Here is a 16,878-nt window from a genome sequence, read left to right as displayed (position 1 = left end):
CTGGGCAAGTCACTTAACCCTCATTGCTCTGCAAAAACAAAACAAAGAAGTGACTGTTATCCTTCGAGGCATCTTTTTGGCTACCTGCCTTTTGTATTCCTTATTTAGACTTACCAGAACCTTTTAACTGACTTTAATATAATTATGTCATTTTCTACTATTTTAAAATAACTTTCCTCAAAAACTAGTTATTTCCTCAAACAGTAGTAAAATAAACTCTTCTCTGTCACTTCAAAATTGCTTTTAATGACCTGTCAACCATAGTACTTTCACACGTCTTCTTTGGGATGGATTTGTTTTAAGGATAGGGCTAATACTTAGTTTCCTATATGTTAAAAAAAAAAGTGATCTATGAAAAACATTCTTAAAAAAAGCTAATAGTGCTTTTTGTGGTAGTCAAAAATTGGAAACTGGGGAGGGGTGTCCTTAGCCATTAGGAAATGGCATATGAGTATAATAGAATATTGTTGTGTTGTAAGAAAATGACGAAATAGACAATTTCTGAGGAAAGTGGGAAGACCTTTATGAACTGATTCAGAGTTGTAAGCAAAATAGAACAATTTATGCAATGATAGCATTATAGAGAAAAGCAACTTTGAAAGATAACTCTGATCAACATAATGATAAGCCACAAGTCTGAAAGAATTAAGATGAAACAGCACTTGCCTCATAATAGAAAAGTGATTAAATTAAAATGCGAAATTTGCTTTGCTAGACTATGTAGCTATGTACCGAGGGTTAAGTTTTTCCTTTTTTGTTCTTTTAAAGTTGAGCAATGAAGGTATGGGGAGGGACAGATTAATTTTTAAAATACTTGTTACCTGAAATATAAAACAACAGATTATTTTTTAAAAGCATTAATACATATAAAGGACAAAAACAATATAAACAGAACTGAAACTGGCTGCCGCTAAAATGGTACAGTTACTTGACTTCAGATGCTCCAAAACCCATGGAGAAAATAAGAAGCTTTAAAAAAATTCGTTCAAACATGAGTCAGATGTAGGAACTGGACCCAGGTGGTCCTGACTCCAAGGCTGGCTCTCTATCCACCGATTCAAGTTACATCTCATGCCTTCTACATAGTGGGTACTTAAAAAAACTCAAGTAGAATTAATGTGACCAATACTTTTGAAAAGAGGAAAGTTTTCAGAAGAGAGATAACACCTATTACATTCTAATGGGGAGCTAGAAACGTGTGAAGGGTGGGATGGGGATGGGAAGATAATGGAGGTATATAGAAAAACAAGAGCTAGATCCTGCCCTCAAGGAATTTATAGTCTGGTAAGGGAGATAACTTGTCTGTTCTGTTGGCTCCATTTAAGACGTGTCACACACTGGTGTCACATATAAACCTATTGCATAGGACAAAGTAAATTTTTTTGGTAAAAGGGCAGTGCTACCATTACCACTTAAATAAGAAAATTAAAATTCTGTTTATCACATAAATGTAGATTCTTTAGTTATAAGGTGCAAATCCTTAAAATAGATGATCTCCAATTTATCCTGAATATGTTTTGTTTGTACATAGTTTTTTGAAAGTTGTCTCCTTCATCAGACTGCGTGTGAGCTTACTGAGAGTAGTCACTTATGAAATGCTTTTGTTGACAAACTTAGCCAAATAGCAGCAAATATAATGAAGATTTTTAGTTCATACCTGTGAATCTAAGGATTCATCTTGACCTCCTTTGTCATCTGTAAAGAAAGTTTAAATAAGTCAACTATTACTTTTCTTGTTGGAAAATTAAGGATATTATAAACATTTAGCAAAGTACATCAAAATAATACCCACAAACTGGCTAATAAGTCACTGAAATAATCAGAATTTTGGGTCATTATCTGGAATGAACTAAAAACTGGTTTATTTTTTTTAATTCCCTTAACTCTGCTGCTACATTTAGCTGCTATTCCATGCCTTTTATTGTCAAATTTCATGAAGGAGTCATCTATACTAATCACTTCCATTGTTTCATTACCTATTCACTCTGAAGCTCCTTTTAAGCTGGTTACCATCCCCAACATTCTAATGAAACTGCCCTCTTGATTGTCAAAGCCAATGGCCTTTCTCAGGAATTCTCCCTTCTTGACCTTTCTGCAGCAAACATCATTATGCACTATCTCCTGTTCCTCTACTCTCTCCCAATCCTCTCTTGGCTTCCTTAATACTGTATCTTCCTCTTCTTGGTTTTATCTCTTTAAATGCTCCTTCTCAGACTTGTTCTTTGGTATTTTTCCTTCCACCATTCCCTTAATATAAGCATTTTCCAAGCTTTTGGTCCCTTTTCTTCTCTCTATACCCTTTCCCTTGATGATCTCAATCACCTCCTTCAACTCTCACCTCTATGCAGATGATTTAAAAATTTCTTTCTTTAGACTTTCAAGTTCCATAATCACATTTCCCAATACTTACAGGAGCTGCCTGCTTGACTTTCCTGTCTACAACTGTAGCTAAATCTCTCTAAAAACAGAACTCAGGGGGGAGGCTAGGTGGCGCAGTGGATAAAGCACCGGCCCTAGATTCAGGAGGACCTGAGTTCAAATCTGGCCTCAGACACTTGACACCAGCTGTGTGACCCTGGGCAAGTCACTTAACCCCCATTGCCCCGCAAAAAACAAAAAAACAACAACAAAAACCAAACAAATAAAAACAGAACTCATCTTCTTTCTTTCTAATGTGCTCCTTTTCCTGACTGTTCTAATTCTGTCAATGGTACCACAATTCTGCCACTCCCCCTGCTTCCAATAGATACATACCTATGTATTGTCAATCTATCTCAACAATACCTCCAATACCGATATCTTCATTTCCATTCCCACCATAGTTGAGGTTCTCATCATTTCCCACCTGCCTACTGCAAAAGCCTTTTAACCAGTCTCTCTCTACCTCCAGTTTCTTATCTATGCTAATCTACCCTACATGCCACTTCCATATACATGTCTGATTGCATTACTGAACTGATTCAAAACTTTCAATAGTTTCCTATGGGGCCAAATAAAATCTAAACTCCTTATCCTGGCATTAAAAACATTCCAAAATCTGCTTCCACCCTGCCTTTCTCCCTTATTTTTTTTTCTTAATCGTATTTTATTTTTTCCAATTACATGTCAAGATAGTTTTCACCATTCATTTTGGTAAGATTTTAAGTTCCAAATTTTTCTCCTTCCCTCTTCCCTCCCCAAGACAGCAAGCCATCTAATATAGTTTATACAGTACAATCGTGTTAAATATATATCTATATTAGTCATGCTGTTTTCACCCTTATTTCATGCTATACATGCTATATACTAGCTAAACTTAACCATGCCTCAACCTTTGAATGGTGCTTTCCCATCTCTGTGCCTCTGCTCACACTCGTTCCCTATGCTTGGGATATCCTCATCAATTTTTCTTTGTTGAAGTCTTACTCATTCTTCAAGCTTAAAATGTCACTTCCTCCATGAAGCTCTCACTGAGAATCCTGCCAGCCAGAATCTACTCTCATTGAAGCTTAAAGTGGGAAAGCAACACTGGGGTCAGCTCATTTAACTGGTACCTGGGCAAGAAATCTCCCCTATATCACCCATAAGAAGTGACAGTTTTCACCTGAAAACCTCCAGGGAAGCAAAAGCAAGACAACCAAATCCTGAGGACAACTCTTTGTTACCCCCCCCCCCCCGCCCCCAACCCCAGTGATCCTAAGTTTGCCACTTTGCAAATTCCACCTATTGCTCCTACTAGAGTTCTGACCTCTGGCTTCTAATTTCTCTTCCATGTGGCATATGGCCCTGCAAATATTTGAAGTTAGCTATTATATCCTCACCACCTTTCTTATCTCCTCCTCCCCAGTGCTAGAGTCTTCTCTTCAGAAAGTTAATAGAGTACTGGTATCAGAGCTAGGAATACACAGGTTGAAATTCTGCCTTTGACAATTACTTAGTTATGTGACCATCTTAGTCATTTAATCTATTTGGGCCTCAGTGTCCTCATCTTTAAAATGGGAATATCTGTGATACCTCCATGTGAGGTTCAAGTATATGTAAAGCAATTTGCAAACCTTAAAGAAATATACATACTTGGCTATTATACATAATATAGTTTCTTCAACCAGTTTTCACCTAACATGGTTTCCATAAACTGAAGCCCAGCAAATTCTTTAAAATGAGGTACCCAGAACTGAACACAATACTACAAATATGCTGTGACTGGGCATAGTACATACAAATAATCACACTATTCACTCCAGACACTAAAAATCTAAGGCATTTTGTTCAATTCTTTTTACTGTCATGCTGTATTGAGCTTACTATCTACTAAAACCCTTTTTCTTGTCAAGCTGTGCCTGTCCAGTCCTATGCTGGGGTACTTGATTCCTTGAACATAAATATGGTTTATATATACTCTACCTTTTTAGGGGGTGGGGAAGGGGATGAGAGGCAGGAAGAAGGCAAAAGTTCGTTGGTTTAAGAAACTCCCTTTACTGATGCAGATAAGCAACTCTTGTACTTTAGCGTTTTAAGAGTTCTGGCCATGGCATTGTCAGTTTGAGTAATTTGCCCAGGATTATGCAGTTAATATGCAGGCAATCCAGCCTAGCTGAAGTAGAGAGGAACACTGAGGGAGAGATGGGAAACAGCATATGCCAGGTAAATCACACCACTGCTGCCATCACCACCATCTCTCCTCCGACCCTGATGAACACAAGCCAGGACCTTAAACTCAAGAGCCTTGGGAATGGCAATGCTTCGTGGCCAGTGCCTGCAGCCATCACTTAGGGAAGTAACCCCTGTGGAGATGTGGTCTGGCAACTGCTCCTTCAGATGCTAAAGTCACAGCTATTAAAGTCCCAGGGGGAAAAAAAAAGTTCTTGTCGCCACAGTCCTTGACACTGTCAAGTGGTTCAACATCAGAAACTGATATGACTTTATTGGTAGAAATGACATTAAAGGACAGGGATCACCATCTGCTTTGTCAGTGCACCCTAAGGATAATAGGATCTTTTCGTTTGACTTACAAATGAAACCTTCCATATGTGTGGTCTCCATTAGAATGTGAGCACCTTCAGATCAGGTACTGTCTTTCTTTTCTAGATGGCTAGGTAACTTAGTAGTTAGAGATCAAGACCTGACCTGAGTTCAAATCCTGCTTCAGGCACTTAGTGTGACCCTGGGCAAGTCATTAACAAATATCTTCTTCAGTCTCCTCATCTGTAAAACTGGGAATAACAGCACCTACTTCTGAGAGTTTTTGTGAGGATAAAATGAGATAATGTTTGCAAACTTTAAAGTAATATATAAATGCTAGCTATAATTATAATTTGTAGACCCAGTGCTTAGCACAGTACTTTGCACATAACAGGAACCTAATAAATGCTTTAGAAATTCATTTATTTACTAGCTGTGTGACCCTGGGCAAGTCACTTAACCCCAATTGCCTCACTAAAAAAAAAAAAAAGAAATTCATTTATTCATTCATTTATGTGTTAGAGGTAGTTCTTACTCGAAGGATGGCTCTCTAATGTCAGGTTGAACCTCATGCCTTCTACATAGTAGGTTCGTTTTTTTTTTTTTTTTTTTTTTTGTGGGGCAATGAGGGTTAAGTGACTTGCCCAGGCTCACACAGCTAGTGTCAAATGTCTAAGACCAGATTTGAACTTAGGTCCTCCTGAATCCAGGGCCAGTGCTTTATCCATAGTAGGTTAATAGTAGGTTGGACTTTAATCCCATTAGATTTTATCTTATTATCTTATATTATATTGACATCTTCATTCTAGCCCGTTGAAATTTTTTTTTTTTTGTATTCTGCTATTCAGCAGGTGTCAGGGTCACTGCATCTCATCTATATCTCTTGTATTCTATTTTGCTTTATGATTCTGAGAGGGAGGCAGACAAGTTAATTCCCTTACTAGACTATAAATTCCTTGAGGTCAGGATCCAGGTCTTCTTTTTCTTTATACTCCCAATATCCCCTCTACCCACCCCCCTTCTGTCTCCCTATTGTTATTTTTCCCCATTAGAATGTAAGACCCTTGAGGGCAGCAGCTATCTAGCATGCATTTTCATCCCTAGTACTTGACACAGTGCCAGGCACATATTAAGTGCTTAATAAATGCTTTATTGTTAATTCATTCAATACCTAGTATAGCACCAGATGTTGTTAAAAATTAATTCAGCAAATGTTTATTGTCCCAGAAGAGGTGTCTCTTCCCACATAGGTGGTAAGACAAAAGTCCTAGGAATTCTTCTGGTTCAATTTCACTATTTCCTACATACCTTGCCTGACAAACTGTCAATTATTCATTCATTCTAACACATATCAGGTGCCAATTAAATGCAGTGCAAGTGCTGGATCTTAGGGGCAGAAGGAACATGTCTTACAAATAAAATACAGTCCCAGTCTTCAAAACACTTACAATCTACCTTTAAGGGTGATTATGTACAAGATTAAAATACAATGTAAATTGAAATACAAATACATAAGACTACAAAAATTAAGGTATTTCCTCTTTTTCTTGATCTACTCTGATTGGGTAAAATTAGTTTTCCTTATTACTTACTAGTATTTTACAACTTATTAAATTTATCAGCAACTGTTTTTCAAGAAAAAAAGGATCATGTACCCTTTTTCTGTCCCCTACAAGGTAACAAAGTACATTTCATATAGTAGACACTTCAACAATTGAACAAATAGTTGTTAAATACTTCCTATAAGCACAGTGCTAGAGATACAAAGATGAAATGTTAAGGAAAATAACATGTACACAGATAAACAGATACAAATTAATTTCTAGAGGGAGAATTAACAAACTGCGGTGCATTAGGGTGGGGTGGATAAGGCAGAGAAGGCTTTGAGTGGGATATAGTATCTGAGCTGGATCTTGAAGTAAGGTAACATGGTTATTTCAGACATGAGGGACAATAATAAGAGCTTCACTGGGACAGGAAATGAAATGCTGAGTTTGGGGAACAACTATTAAGGGTGGTTTGGCAAGAAGCAGAATGAAGGGAACGATATGAAATAAATCGAATAGAGGAGATGGAATCCAGACAAGGGAAAATTTTTAACTGTTAGGCTAATGGGTTTGTATTTTATACTAGAGGTAATAGGGAGCCACTGAAGTTTTGGAAACACAGGAATGACATAGTTGAATTTGACCACAGATTGAAGAGGAAAGAGACCAGAAGGAGGGAGACCAATTGAAAGGCTACATTGTAATAAAGGAAAGAAGAGTTTAAGAGGCCTACTCAGGGTAGTAGCAGGGATTGGTGCCAGAGATTTGTAGAGGTGGAATTGACAAGATCTGGCAACTTACTGCATATAGGGCTCAAGGAAGAGGGAGGAAGAATTCAAGAATGATTCAGATATGGCATACCTGGGTGACTCAAAGAATGGTGGTTTCTTAATATAATTGAGGAAATTTTGAGAAGATAATGAGCTAAAATGGACAAAATGAATTGATGCTTTATGGGACACACAGATAGAGAAATCCAACAGGTAGCTGGCAACACAGGACTAGAGTTCAAAGAAGAGATTAAGACTAGAGGATTATCTGTATATATTTGGGAGTCACAAGCATAACAAATATTTGGTGACTAAATAGAAGGAAATATATGTATTCATGTGGGAGAATAAACGAGTTGATGCAAAAATGTTTTAAAATACGGATAATTCCATTTGTATGCATAATTTCACTTTTCTATTTACACAGATAGGGGACTCACTAAACCTAGAAAAGTGGATTTTTACTAATTGTGTTCTAGACTCTACTGCAGGAACGCAACCAAAAGCTGGTAATAAACAATAACATACTCATCACCCTACAGAGACTTTCTGTTGGTCTTTTTATTAAGAAATCAAGTCTGTTTTAAATAAATACTTTCAGTCAAGGAAAAATAGCACTTGATCTTTGATTCATCGTATTTCCTCTTTTTCTTTTATTCTTCCCAAGTTTTCTTGCTACTTCTTGTTTCCTTCAGTTATTATGTTTTTCCCCTTGCTCTTATGTAACCAACAAGCAAAGGCTCACTGTCTAAACCAAAATGCCTGTTTTCCTTGCCCAGTAAAAGTGTCAAAACAAACAGGAGTTTTCTGTATGTGGTTCCTCCCCAAACAGTCTTAAACTAGTCTTGACCAGTTGAGACAACATATTTTGATTATTTTTAAAAATCCTGGTATTAGATGAACAAATGGGATTTCCAAGAGCCACCCCCACTAAAATTTTAAAATTTGTTATCGAAGCTGTCATTTGGTCCGTACTTCAATGCAATTACCAAATTTCAGCATGCCTCAAATTATGTTCCATCCAACCCTGGCATTCTGTGCCATGTGCTGAGAACCCATAAAATAGTTCATTCTATCAATATTTTTCCAATCAAAATATTAACTATTAAATTATTTATTGAAAATACTTTTGTACAGAAAAATTTCAATATGAAACACTAACTCATAGTCTTCTTTATTTTTTGATCATACTAAATAAACTCCTAATACCTCCCAAGGAACCAACAATTATGGCTTCCATCAATATATTTTGAGCTCCCAAATGTTCTACAGCCAAATTAGTCCAGGAAACAATGCTCTAAAATACTACAAAGCAATGGACTTTGAGTTTGAGTTACCCAAAGCAGAGAATTTATAAGAGGCAATTGTCATAAATTTAATCTATTTGAAGATACCTATCCATTATATACTATTGATAAGTACCACATGGTACTAATATTACCCTCAAATAAATAAGCTGGAAATGTCTTAATAATTAAAGTTTATGGTATAAAAAAACAGAACTAGTATTAAGTGATGGTTACCATTCTCATTTTATGACAACCATTAATATGTTTCTGTCCTATTGACTATGTAATTATAACAAATGGATAATATTGTCCTTTATTTGTCAAAATCAAATGCTTTCTTCCTCCCTATTGCTATATGACCTCTTTTCAAATTATCCCAAAGGTTAAATTTAACAATAAGGTTCAAACAAAAAAAGTGTAAGTGTGGGGGACCCAAAGAGAAGCTGAGATACGAAGAAAATATTTGGGTCCCCCCACACTTACACTTCTTCGTATCTCAGCTTCTCTTTGGATATTTAAAGATTCTTTATTCAAAATACATTTCATTTTGGTTAAAGCTTTTTGGCAATTTCATGAATATTTATTCACCTTTTCACCCATCAAGGGAAAACAAATGAAAAATTTCATGTATATACTCTTAAATGTTTAAATTTAAAATTTTTTTGGTGTGGCAATTGGGGTTAAGTGACTTGCCCAGGGTCACACAGCTAGTAAGTGTTAAGTGTCTGAGGCCGGATTTGAACTCAGGTCCTCCTGACTCCAGGGCCGGTGCTCTATCCACTGCACCACCTAGCTGCCCCTAAATTTTATTTTCAAGTGTAGCATTTGATTAATAATTACAGTGCTAATTTTATTAAGTTATACACTATCACAGCAAGTTACACAGTCATTATGTTTCTTTATGTTTAAAGATAAAAAGTTAAGTGCTATAATTTGTTGCATTTAACTCCTAATAACATGCATTCCAAATAATCTGTAGTTTACTAATATTTTTATTATGTTTCTTGCTTGATTATGCAGTGAGTCCTGTTTGTTTCTATGCAAACATAAAAAGTGGTACTATGCATAGAAATAGAATTATCTAAATTTTTGAACTTTTAAATCAACTTTTTGTATTATTCCTTATGAATATGCATATCTCCTACTTATTCACCAAAAATTATGATGTATATTTTACAATGGTAAATATGCTTCAAAATAAGTAAATATATTTACCTATAGAAAAGAGGGGAAAAGTTATGGAGAGCTAAATACAAGGAATGACAATGAGAAAATTTGTTTATGAATACAAGAATCGGTGGTAGTTTCAGTTACCAGATTTCATCCCTATTGCATCATGTGCACAGCGCTGCTTTTTAGAAACAAATAAGTACTCATAGGTTTTAGGTAAAGAAAATACTGACAGATCTTAACCCCTTTCCAAAAAGCTGGAAAGAAATATAATCCAGATGGTAATGTTAAGACTGTTCACAAAGCATAAACTATTTTCTCTTTGAAACAAGTAGACATTCTGTTATGGTGATGAATGAATGAGTCACTTACTTGATAACTTTTGATATTATATGTTCAAAGGGGGAATGAAGCTATTGGAGTTCCACTTCAAGGAGGGACCATTTTAAAAAGACAATGCTTTTGATGAATATTTAAAGAGACTTCAGATTATTAGTTTTTCAGGATCACAGTCAAGCAAAACTTAGATCATACAAAAAGAAAAAAAAAGAGGTTAGGGCATAGAAGAGTTTAGTAGGTGTTCAATGAATACTTACTAATTTTGCACTCAACCCTATTACATTCATGATATGTATTATATACATCATAGGTAATAGTTTAGATTCTTTTTTAAATATAAATTTTCCTTTGGTAATATGGGAAATTAACATTTTTTACATTATTTAGGAAAGTAGCATAAAGTTGTTGATATGGTTTTGGAGAAAAGCGATCACAATTTAATCTATTTGTCACATAAATTAAATCATTTGATACAAACTTTAAAGAGAAAGAAGAGATAAACTAAACCAATCTAGTAGAAAAGATCTCTCCATCCTTTGCTGACTTCAGTTAAGTAACAAGGCTTTCAGTACTTTGGTTCCCCACAATGTAAAAAAAGGATACCAACCTTACCTTCCTCATAGGGATGCTGTAAGGGTTAATGATAGCACTTTGGGGGAGAGGGAAGTCAGTATATAAATCTAAGATAAAAAATATTAAATTGAATTGAAATCAGTTCAAATCCCAGTTTTGCCACTTGTTAGCTGTGTGATAGCAGCAAGTCACTTTCCTTTTCTGGGTCTCAGTTTTTTCTTCTGTAAAATGAGGGAGATGTGGAACAAATGTCCTAAATTATCTTATCAATCTGATTCCTCCAAGCCTTTGCTGCATTCTCCATAGCTAACAAGCAGCAACATTTTCCAGGACCTTGTTGTAAACTTTCATATAGCTTATGCAGGTCTTAGTTTCTGCTGTCCATTTGGGACAGGGACAATTAGATTTGGGGCTCAGTCATTTCAGTGGAATATTAAAAAATAATGACTGAGAAGTTAGTTCAAATTGTTTTATGAATTATTTTAAATAGAGCTAGATAAAATAATAAAGCAAAGGTCTAAGAAAGACAGTAGAGGCAGCTGGTGGCTCAGTGGATACAGCTCTGGCCCTGGAGTCAGGAAGACCTGAGTTCAAATCCAGCCCTAGACACTTGAACAAGTCACTTAACCTTTGATTGCCTGACAAAATGATCCACTGGATCCACAGGAGAAGAAAATGTCAAGCCACTCTAGTATCTTTGCCAAGAAAACCCTATGGACAGCTATGGTCCATGGGGTTACAAAGATTGGACATGAAAACAACAATAAGAAGAAAGACAGTAGGTAAGCAGTTGCCAGCTATTTAGGTTGGTATCTTAGGCTGGGCATTTCTTTCTTTCTTTTATTTTTTTGTGGGGCAATAAGGGTTAAATGACTTGCCCAGGGTCACACAGCTAGTAAGTGTCAAGTGTCTGAGGCTGAATTTGAACTCAGGCCCTCCTGAATCCAGGGCCCATGCTTTATCCACTGGGCCACCTAGCTGCCCCATAAGCTGGGCATTTTTTTTTTTTTTGCAGGGCAATGAGGGTTAAGTGACTCGCCCAGGGTCACACAGCTAGTAAGTGTCAAGTGTCTGAGGCCGGATTTGAACTCAGGTACTCCTGAATTCAGGGCTGGTGCTTTACCAACTGCGCCATCTAGCTGCCCAACTGGGCATTTCTAAAAAACCTGAAGTCCATGTTTTATTATAATGTTCCAAAGGAAACCAACTATGTTGAAATAAAGTTTAAAATTTTAAAAAAAGAACTATACATATACAAGAGATATCTTATTTTATTTGGTCATAGCTCTAGAGCTAAAAGGGCCCTCAGAGGACATTGAGTTCAATTCCTTCATTTTATACATGAGGAAACAGACTCTCTCCCCATATCCCCCAGAACTTAGCACAGTTCCTGGAATATAGTAAGAGCTTAATAAATGCTTATTGACTTTCAGAGAAAGGTTAAGTGATTTATCCAAAGTCATACTGACTGGTAGGTTGAAAGTCAAGGTTTGGATCCAACTCCTCTTATTCCAGAGCCAATCTTCTTTTCACTGTACTACACTGCCTCCTAAATTTCTAAAACTGGAGAAATTGGCTTAACATTACTTTAACCTACCTGCTAACTGGTCTCCAGTGGAAAGGGCTAGTCCTTAAATACAACTAAAAACCTCTCAAAACATTTAACAATAATAACAAACAAAAAATAACTCACAAGTAATTTTCATTTTTTAAGATGAAGAATCTATATCTCCATAAATTATCAGTCTGTGGCAGTGAAAGAAAAAAAAAAAACAGCAAACCTTCTCCTCTACAATTATTTCATATTATTAAAAAAAAGAATTGGGATAAAAACACTTCTGTCTCAGAATAAAGACATTATGGCTAGTATTTATAAATGATCCTTTGACTACAGACCATGTTCTAAGTTACCAAAAATATGTCATACCAGATAACAGTATCATTTTAATTCTCCAATACAGAATTAGAAATATAAAACTGGTCAGTACAGAACACCTGCAATTAGAGTATAGAGAGGTGGGCAAATTTTTTCAACATCTGATAATTCAAACTTTTAAAATGGGTGAAATGCCATTTAACAAGCAATTTAAACAAAACAAAGGCACAAGTCCCTTATATTTCTGCTATGAAGTTAGTTTGTAATACCTAATCTTATTCTGAGTCTTTACCTACCTTGCACATGATTGAATTCTTTATGAGTTATTATCTTCCAACATACAACATCTATATTGTTTTAATGCCTGTTATATACTCTTTCACTTTAAGAAAATAATAACTCATGCAAAAGCAGTGTGGTGTGGTAGGTAGAACAAGGGATTTAGACCCAAAGAACCTTGATTTGAATCCTAGCTCTGAAATGTACTACATGTATGACCTTGGACAAGTCATTTAACATCTCGGGGCCTCAATTTTCTTATTTGTAAAATGAGTGGGTTGGACTAGTCTCTAGGGTTCTTTTTCTTTCTATGATCCAAATGCCCTGATTTTAAGTGCCGACTGACAATTTACTGAAAATCATCCAGTTCACATGATACAATGTTAAGGACTGTAGCATTCCACAGTTAGTATCAGTTGAACCACAGTTCAACAATAGTCAGATCCCTACTCATTATATGGTATGTACATAGTTGTCTGCACGTTCTCCTTCATTACAATGTAAGCTCACTGTGGCTAGAGCCCATTTTTGCCCCTGGCTTTCCTTAGAGCTTAGTATAGAGCCTAGCACATAGCAAGTGCTAGATAAATGCATACTGGCTAACTACAACACTCCATTTGGTCAAAGATTTAAAAGGCTAGACCTGGCCATTAATGCAAACCTAACACATCACTTGAAAAACAACTCAAAGCCTGTGTCCTAATAATGGCAATAGGTCAGCATAATCTTATTTATATAAGAAGGTCTAATGTGTTGTCAGCTTTTAAAGCAAGAGATATCAAACTACATAAGACACCAATAATAGAACTTAAAAATAGGAACTTTCATTTTAGAAGCAGAATAATTAAGGGAATGCAACAATTTAGAATTAGGCCAGATATTTGGGGATCTAAATAATCACTTGTGAATTCTCTTGCAGAAGACAAAAGAGAAAATTATTTTTGTAGTTTAAAAGGAGATGAAATAGATGATGCACTATATAGATTTTAGTTATTATTATCCATTTACGGAAACTGATGGAAATTCTAGCATTACACAGTACTGGTTTGGGCAAGACACACTTTCAGATGCTAAGAAGGTCCTTATAGGGATGGCAACTGAGGAAGATTATTGGAAAGCATACCAAATCCCAATTAAGTCCCTAAGGTAGATACACATAAAAAACAAACAAAAAGAAAAGAACAACTCAAGTGCAGAGACCAAAACAGATCACTAGACATTCCAATCAGAATACCTTTTTTAGTGCCACACATCAAAAGATCAAAAGTAATTCGGCACCCATTCTGAATTTCTTCCTTAAATCTTACCGCAAACAAACCTGAGACCATCCAGATATGCAATTTCTAATTCAATTTTTCAGACTCATTTTCAGTCAACAACAAAACCAACAAGGGTAACAACCTCCAAACACAAACAGGGTACAAAAGAGCCAGCGCAAATGGTAACTCCAATACAATTAACTACTAGAACTAGGTGTCCCTTTCTCCAAAGTAGACAGCTTATAGATCACAAGCTACAGAAAATCTGGAAACCTAAATTGTAGGGTGTCCTGACGTCTAGAGTATCCTCAATGCTTAAGGCAGGGCCCGTGGAAGGGGCAAGCACCTAAGCTTTTCCCCTACTCCTCCTCGGTCCCGGAGCAACACAGCCAGTGGGGTGGGGGGCTGCAGGGGTCCTGTCACCGATACATGTGTGCCCTTGCCAGCTGTTGAGGCAGGATGGGTGAGGTGTTTATGCAGGTTGCGTGTGTATGTGGGTGCGTCGGGAAGGCCTCCATTTCCAGCCTCTTCCAGGACCCCCTTCCTCCCACCCCCGACAGTGCCCATAATCACCAACCCCTCTACGCCCCTAAAAGTCCCAAGCGCTCACAACCCGGGTCAACCGAAGCCAGCAAAGGAGTGACAGAATTGGGAGAGCGCGTGGGGACGGAACCCTCCAGACGGGGGTTGGGGTGGGCCGGGACCGATAGAAAGAGGGTCCTTATCCCGCCGCCGGCCCGGCCTTCTTTGTGGGTCCCCCTCCCACCCCAGGCCGGGCCTCAAAGAAAGGAGGAGACGGCAGTGGCGGCGGCGGCCCCAGAGTCCCTCAGCCCCGACCAGAACAGGGGGGCGGGTACTGACCCGAAGCCGCCCACACCGAGCCGCAGCACATCAGCACCCCATAGAGCAGCAGGGCCAGCTTGACCCAGACGCGCATCCTGCCGCCGCCGCCGCCGCCTCCGCCGCCGGGGCCGAGGTGCCGATGCCACCCTCCCGTCAACAGTGCTGTCTTCGTTGTCTCCGCTGCTGCCTCCCCAGCCACAGGATCAGCCACTGTCGCCCGGCTTCCTGCTCCGGCCACTCGGAGCACCCTCCCTCCCGTACCGCCCCTCAACCCTAACGCGTAGCCAATCCGCTTCCCGTCCCGTCAGGTGCCGGGGCCAATCGCGGCAGGCGCCCCGCCCTCCCTGTCGTCCCGCCCCACAGGGTCAGCCAGCCACCAATCGCGGCGCGCCGATCTGCACACCGGCCTCCTTAGTTGGGCCACGGACGCGCCGACATGGCCCCAGCTAATTGGCGGCCACGGGTCTCAACAAAGCTAGGGCGAGGCACCGGGAGAAAAAGAGAAAGGCAGAAGAGTAGATACGAGCTCGAACTACATTACCCATAATATCTTTTCGTGAACCTCCTCGCGCAGGCCTTTTGGGAAATGTAGTACAGGTTGAACCACGGTTTAAAGGTGTTGGGTAAGGTACTGATTTAAATGTTGGGAAGGACAGGACGGACCGGACCATTCCTGATAAGTAGGCCGGGCGCATTACAGTGGAGACTAACTACCTAACCCCCAAATATCTTGGGGTTGGGTAAGGTTGGGGAGGTAAAAGAAATAAAATAAAATAAACAGTAGAGCACGCCTGTTCTTATTTGGGACAGCAGGCTGACAAATATCTACAATGTATTAAGCCACAGAACATACACATGCTTTTTACTTTACCTATCTGAGCTGACACTGCGGCAGCAGGATGACACCTATCACTCATACTATGGCACATGTATCGACATGAAAACTCTACACCAGCAGAGGATCCTTTTTAGGGGCAGTTTAAAAGCTTTTGTCTTTTCATTTATGTTTTTTTTTTAAAAGTTTGAATAGACTGGTATGAACTTAATGGAGGAAAATGGCAACTGCCCGGGAAGAGTTTTTTTTAGCTACTTAATGGATCATACAGTTAGAGCTAGAAGGGATCGTGGAAAGTACCCCAATCCAACCCCCTCATTTTACAAATGAGGAAACTGAGGCCCAGAAGGAGTGGACGGATTTCCCCAATGTCATACTGGTAGTAAGAGGCCTGGATTTAAAAATAGTTCCTCTGACTCCAAATGGAGAGTTCTTTCCATCATAGTGCTGTACCTCACTCCAAGATACAAAAGAACAACAAGAAGCCTCAGTTTCCTCGTCTGTAAAATGAGGGAGTTTGGACTAGCATAAACTCCAAGCTTCAACAGAAAACAACTAAGCAGAGTCATTTCATCTCATTCTGGTACTTAGTTGTACCAGGATGCCTCCTATCATCTAAATTGTAGGTCATCTCCCTGGCTCCAAAACTTAACCATTTTATATAAACAGCTCCTTTCTCCCCCCCAAAATTGCTTACTGCTTTTATAGACTCTTTCTGGGACCTTCATTTTATTCTCCTCTGAAGTGATTATAATTGTTATTGGAATATAATAGCTTGGTTCCCGTGTAGAGGTTTTTTGTTTTTTGTTTTTAATTTTTTGTGGGGCAATGGGGTTTAAGTGACTTGCCCAGGATCACACAGCTACTAAGTGTCTGTGGCTGGATTTGAACTCAGGTCCTCCTGAATCTAGGGCTGGTGCTTTATCCACTACGCCACCTAGCTGCCCATTTTTTTTTTAAAGAATCTTAGGATTTTAGCACTGCAAAGAGCCTAAAGCTAGAGTAAACAGTCTGACCCCTTTATGTTACAGTTGAAGAAACTGAAGCATACAGAGGTGAATTGATTCACTCAAGGCAATGCTGCTAATTAATGGTAAGAGCTGATTCTGGAATTTAGATCTTTGGATTCCTGATGTGAATTCTTCCAACTCTATTAT

General features: G+C 38.3%; 1 protein-coding gene across 3 annotated transcripts in view; it reads right to left on the bottom strand.

The window, feature by feature from the left end:
- The window catches only part of SEL1L (SEL1L adaptor subunit of ERAD E3 ubiquitin ligase), a 75,552-nt gene extending 60,413 nt beyond the window's left edge, over positions 1–15,139 (bottom strand). For all 3 annotated transcript variants that reach the window (XM_043981968.1, XM_043981969.1, XM_043981970.1), the window contains exons 1-2: positions 14,905–15,139; positions 1,658–1,695 (exon numbers count right to left, since the gene is read on the bottom strand). In XM_043981968.1, the coding sequence (XP_043837903.1) occupies positions 1,658–1,695; positions 14,905–14,980 (114 nt within the window). In that variant the 5' untranslated portion in view covers positions 14,981–15,139. The remainder of the gene's footprint in view (positions 1–1,657; positions 1,696–14,904) is intronic.
- Positions 15,140–16,878: the final 1,739 nt, after the last annotated feature.

The sequence above is a fragment of the Dromiciops gliroides genome, chromosome 2 (assembly GCF_019393635.1).
Source record: "Dromiciops gliroides isolate mDroGli1 chromosome 2, mDroGli1.pri, whole genome shotgun sequence".
In the NCBI taxonomy this organism is placed as follows: Eukaryota; Metazoa; Chordata; class Mammalia; order Microbiotheria; family Microbiotheriidae; genus Dromiciops; species Dromiciops gliroides.
This window is presented reverse-complemented; position numbering and strand designations above follow the sequence as displayed.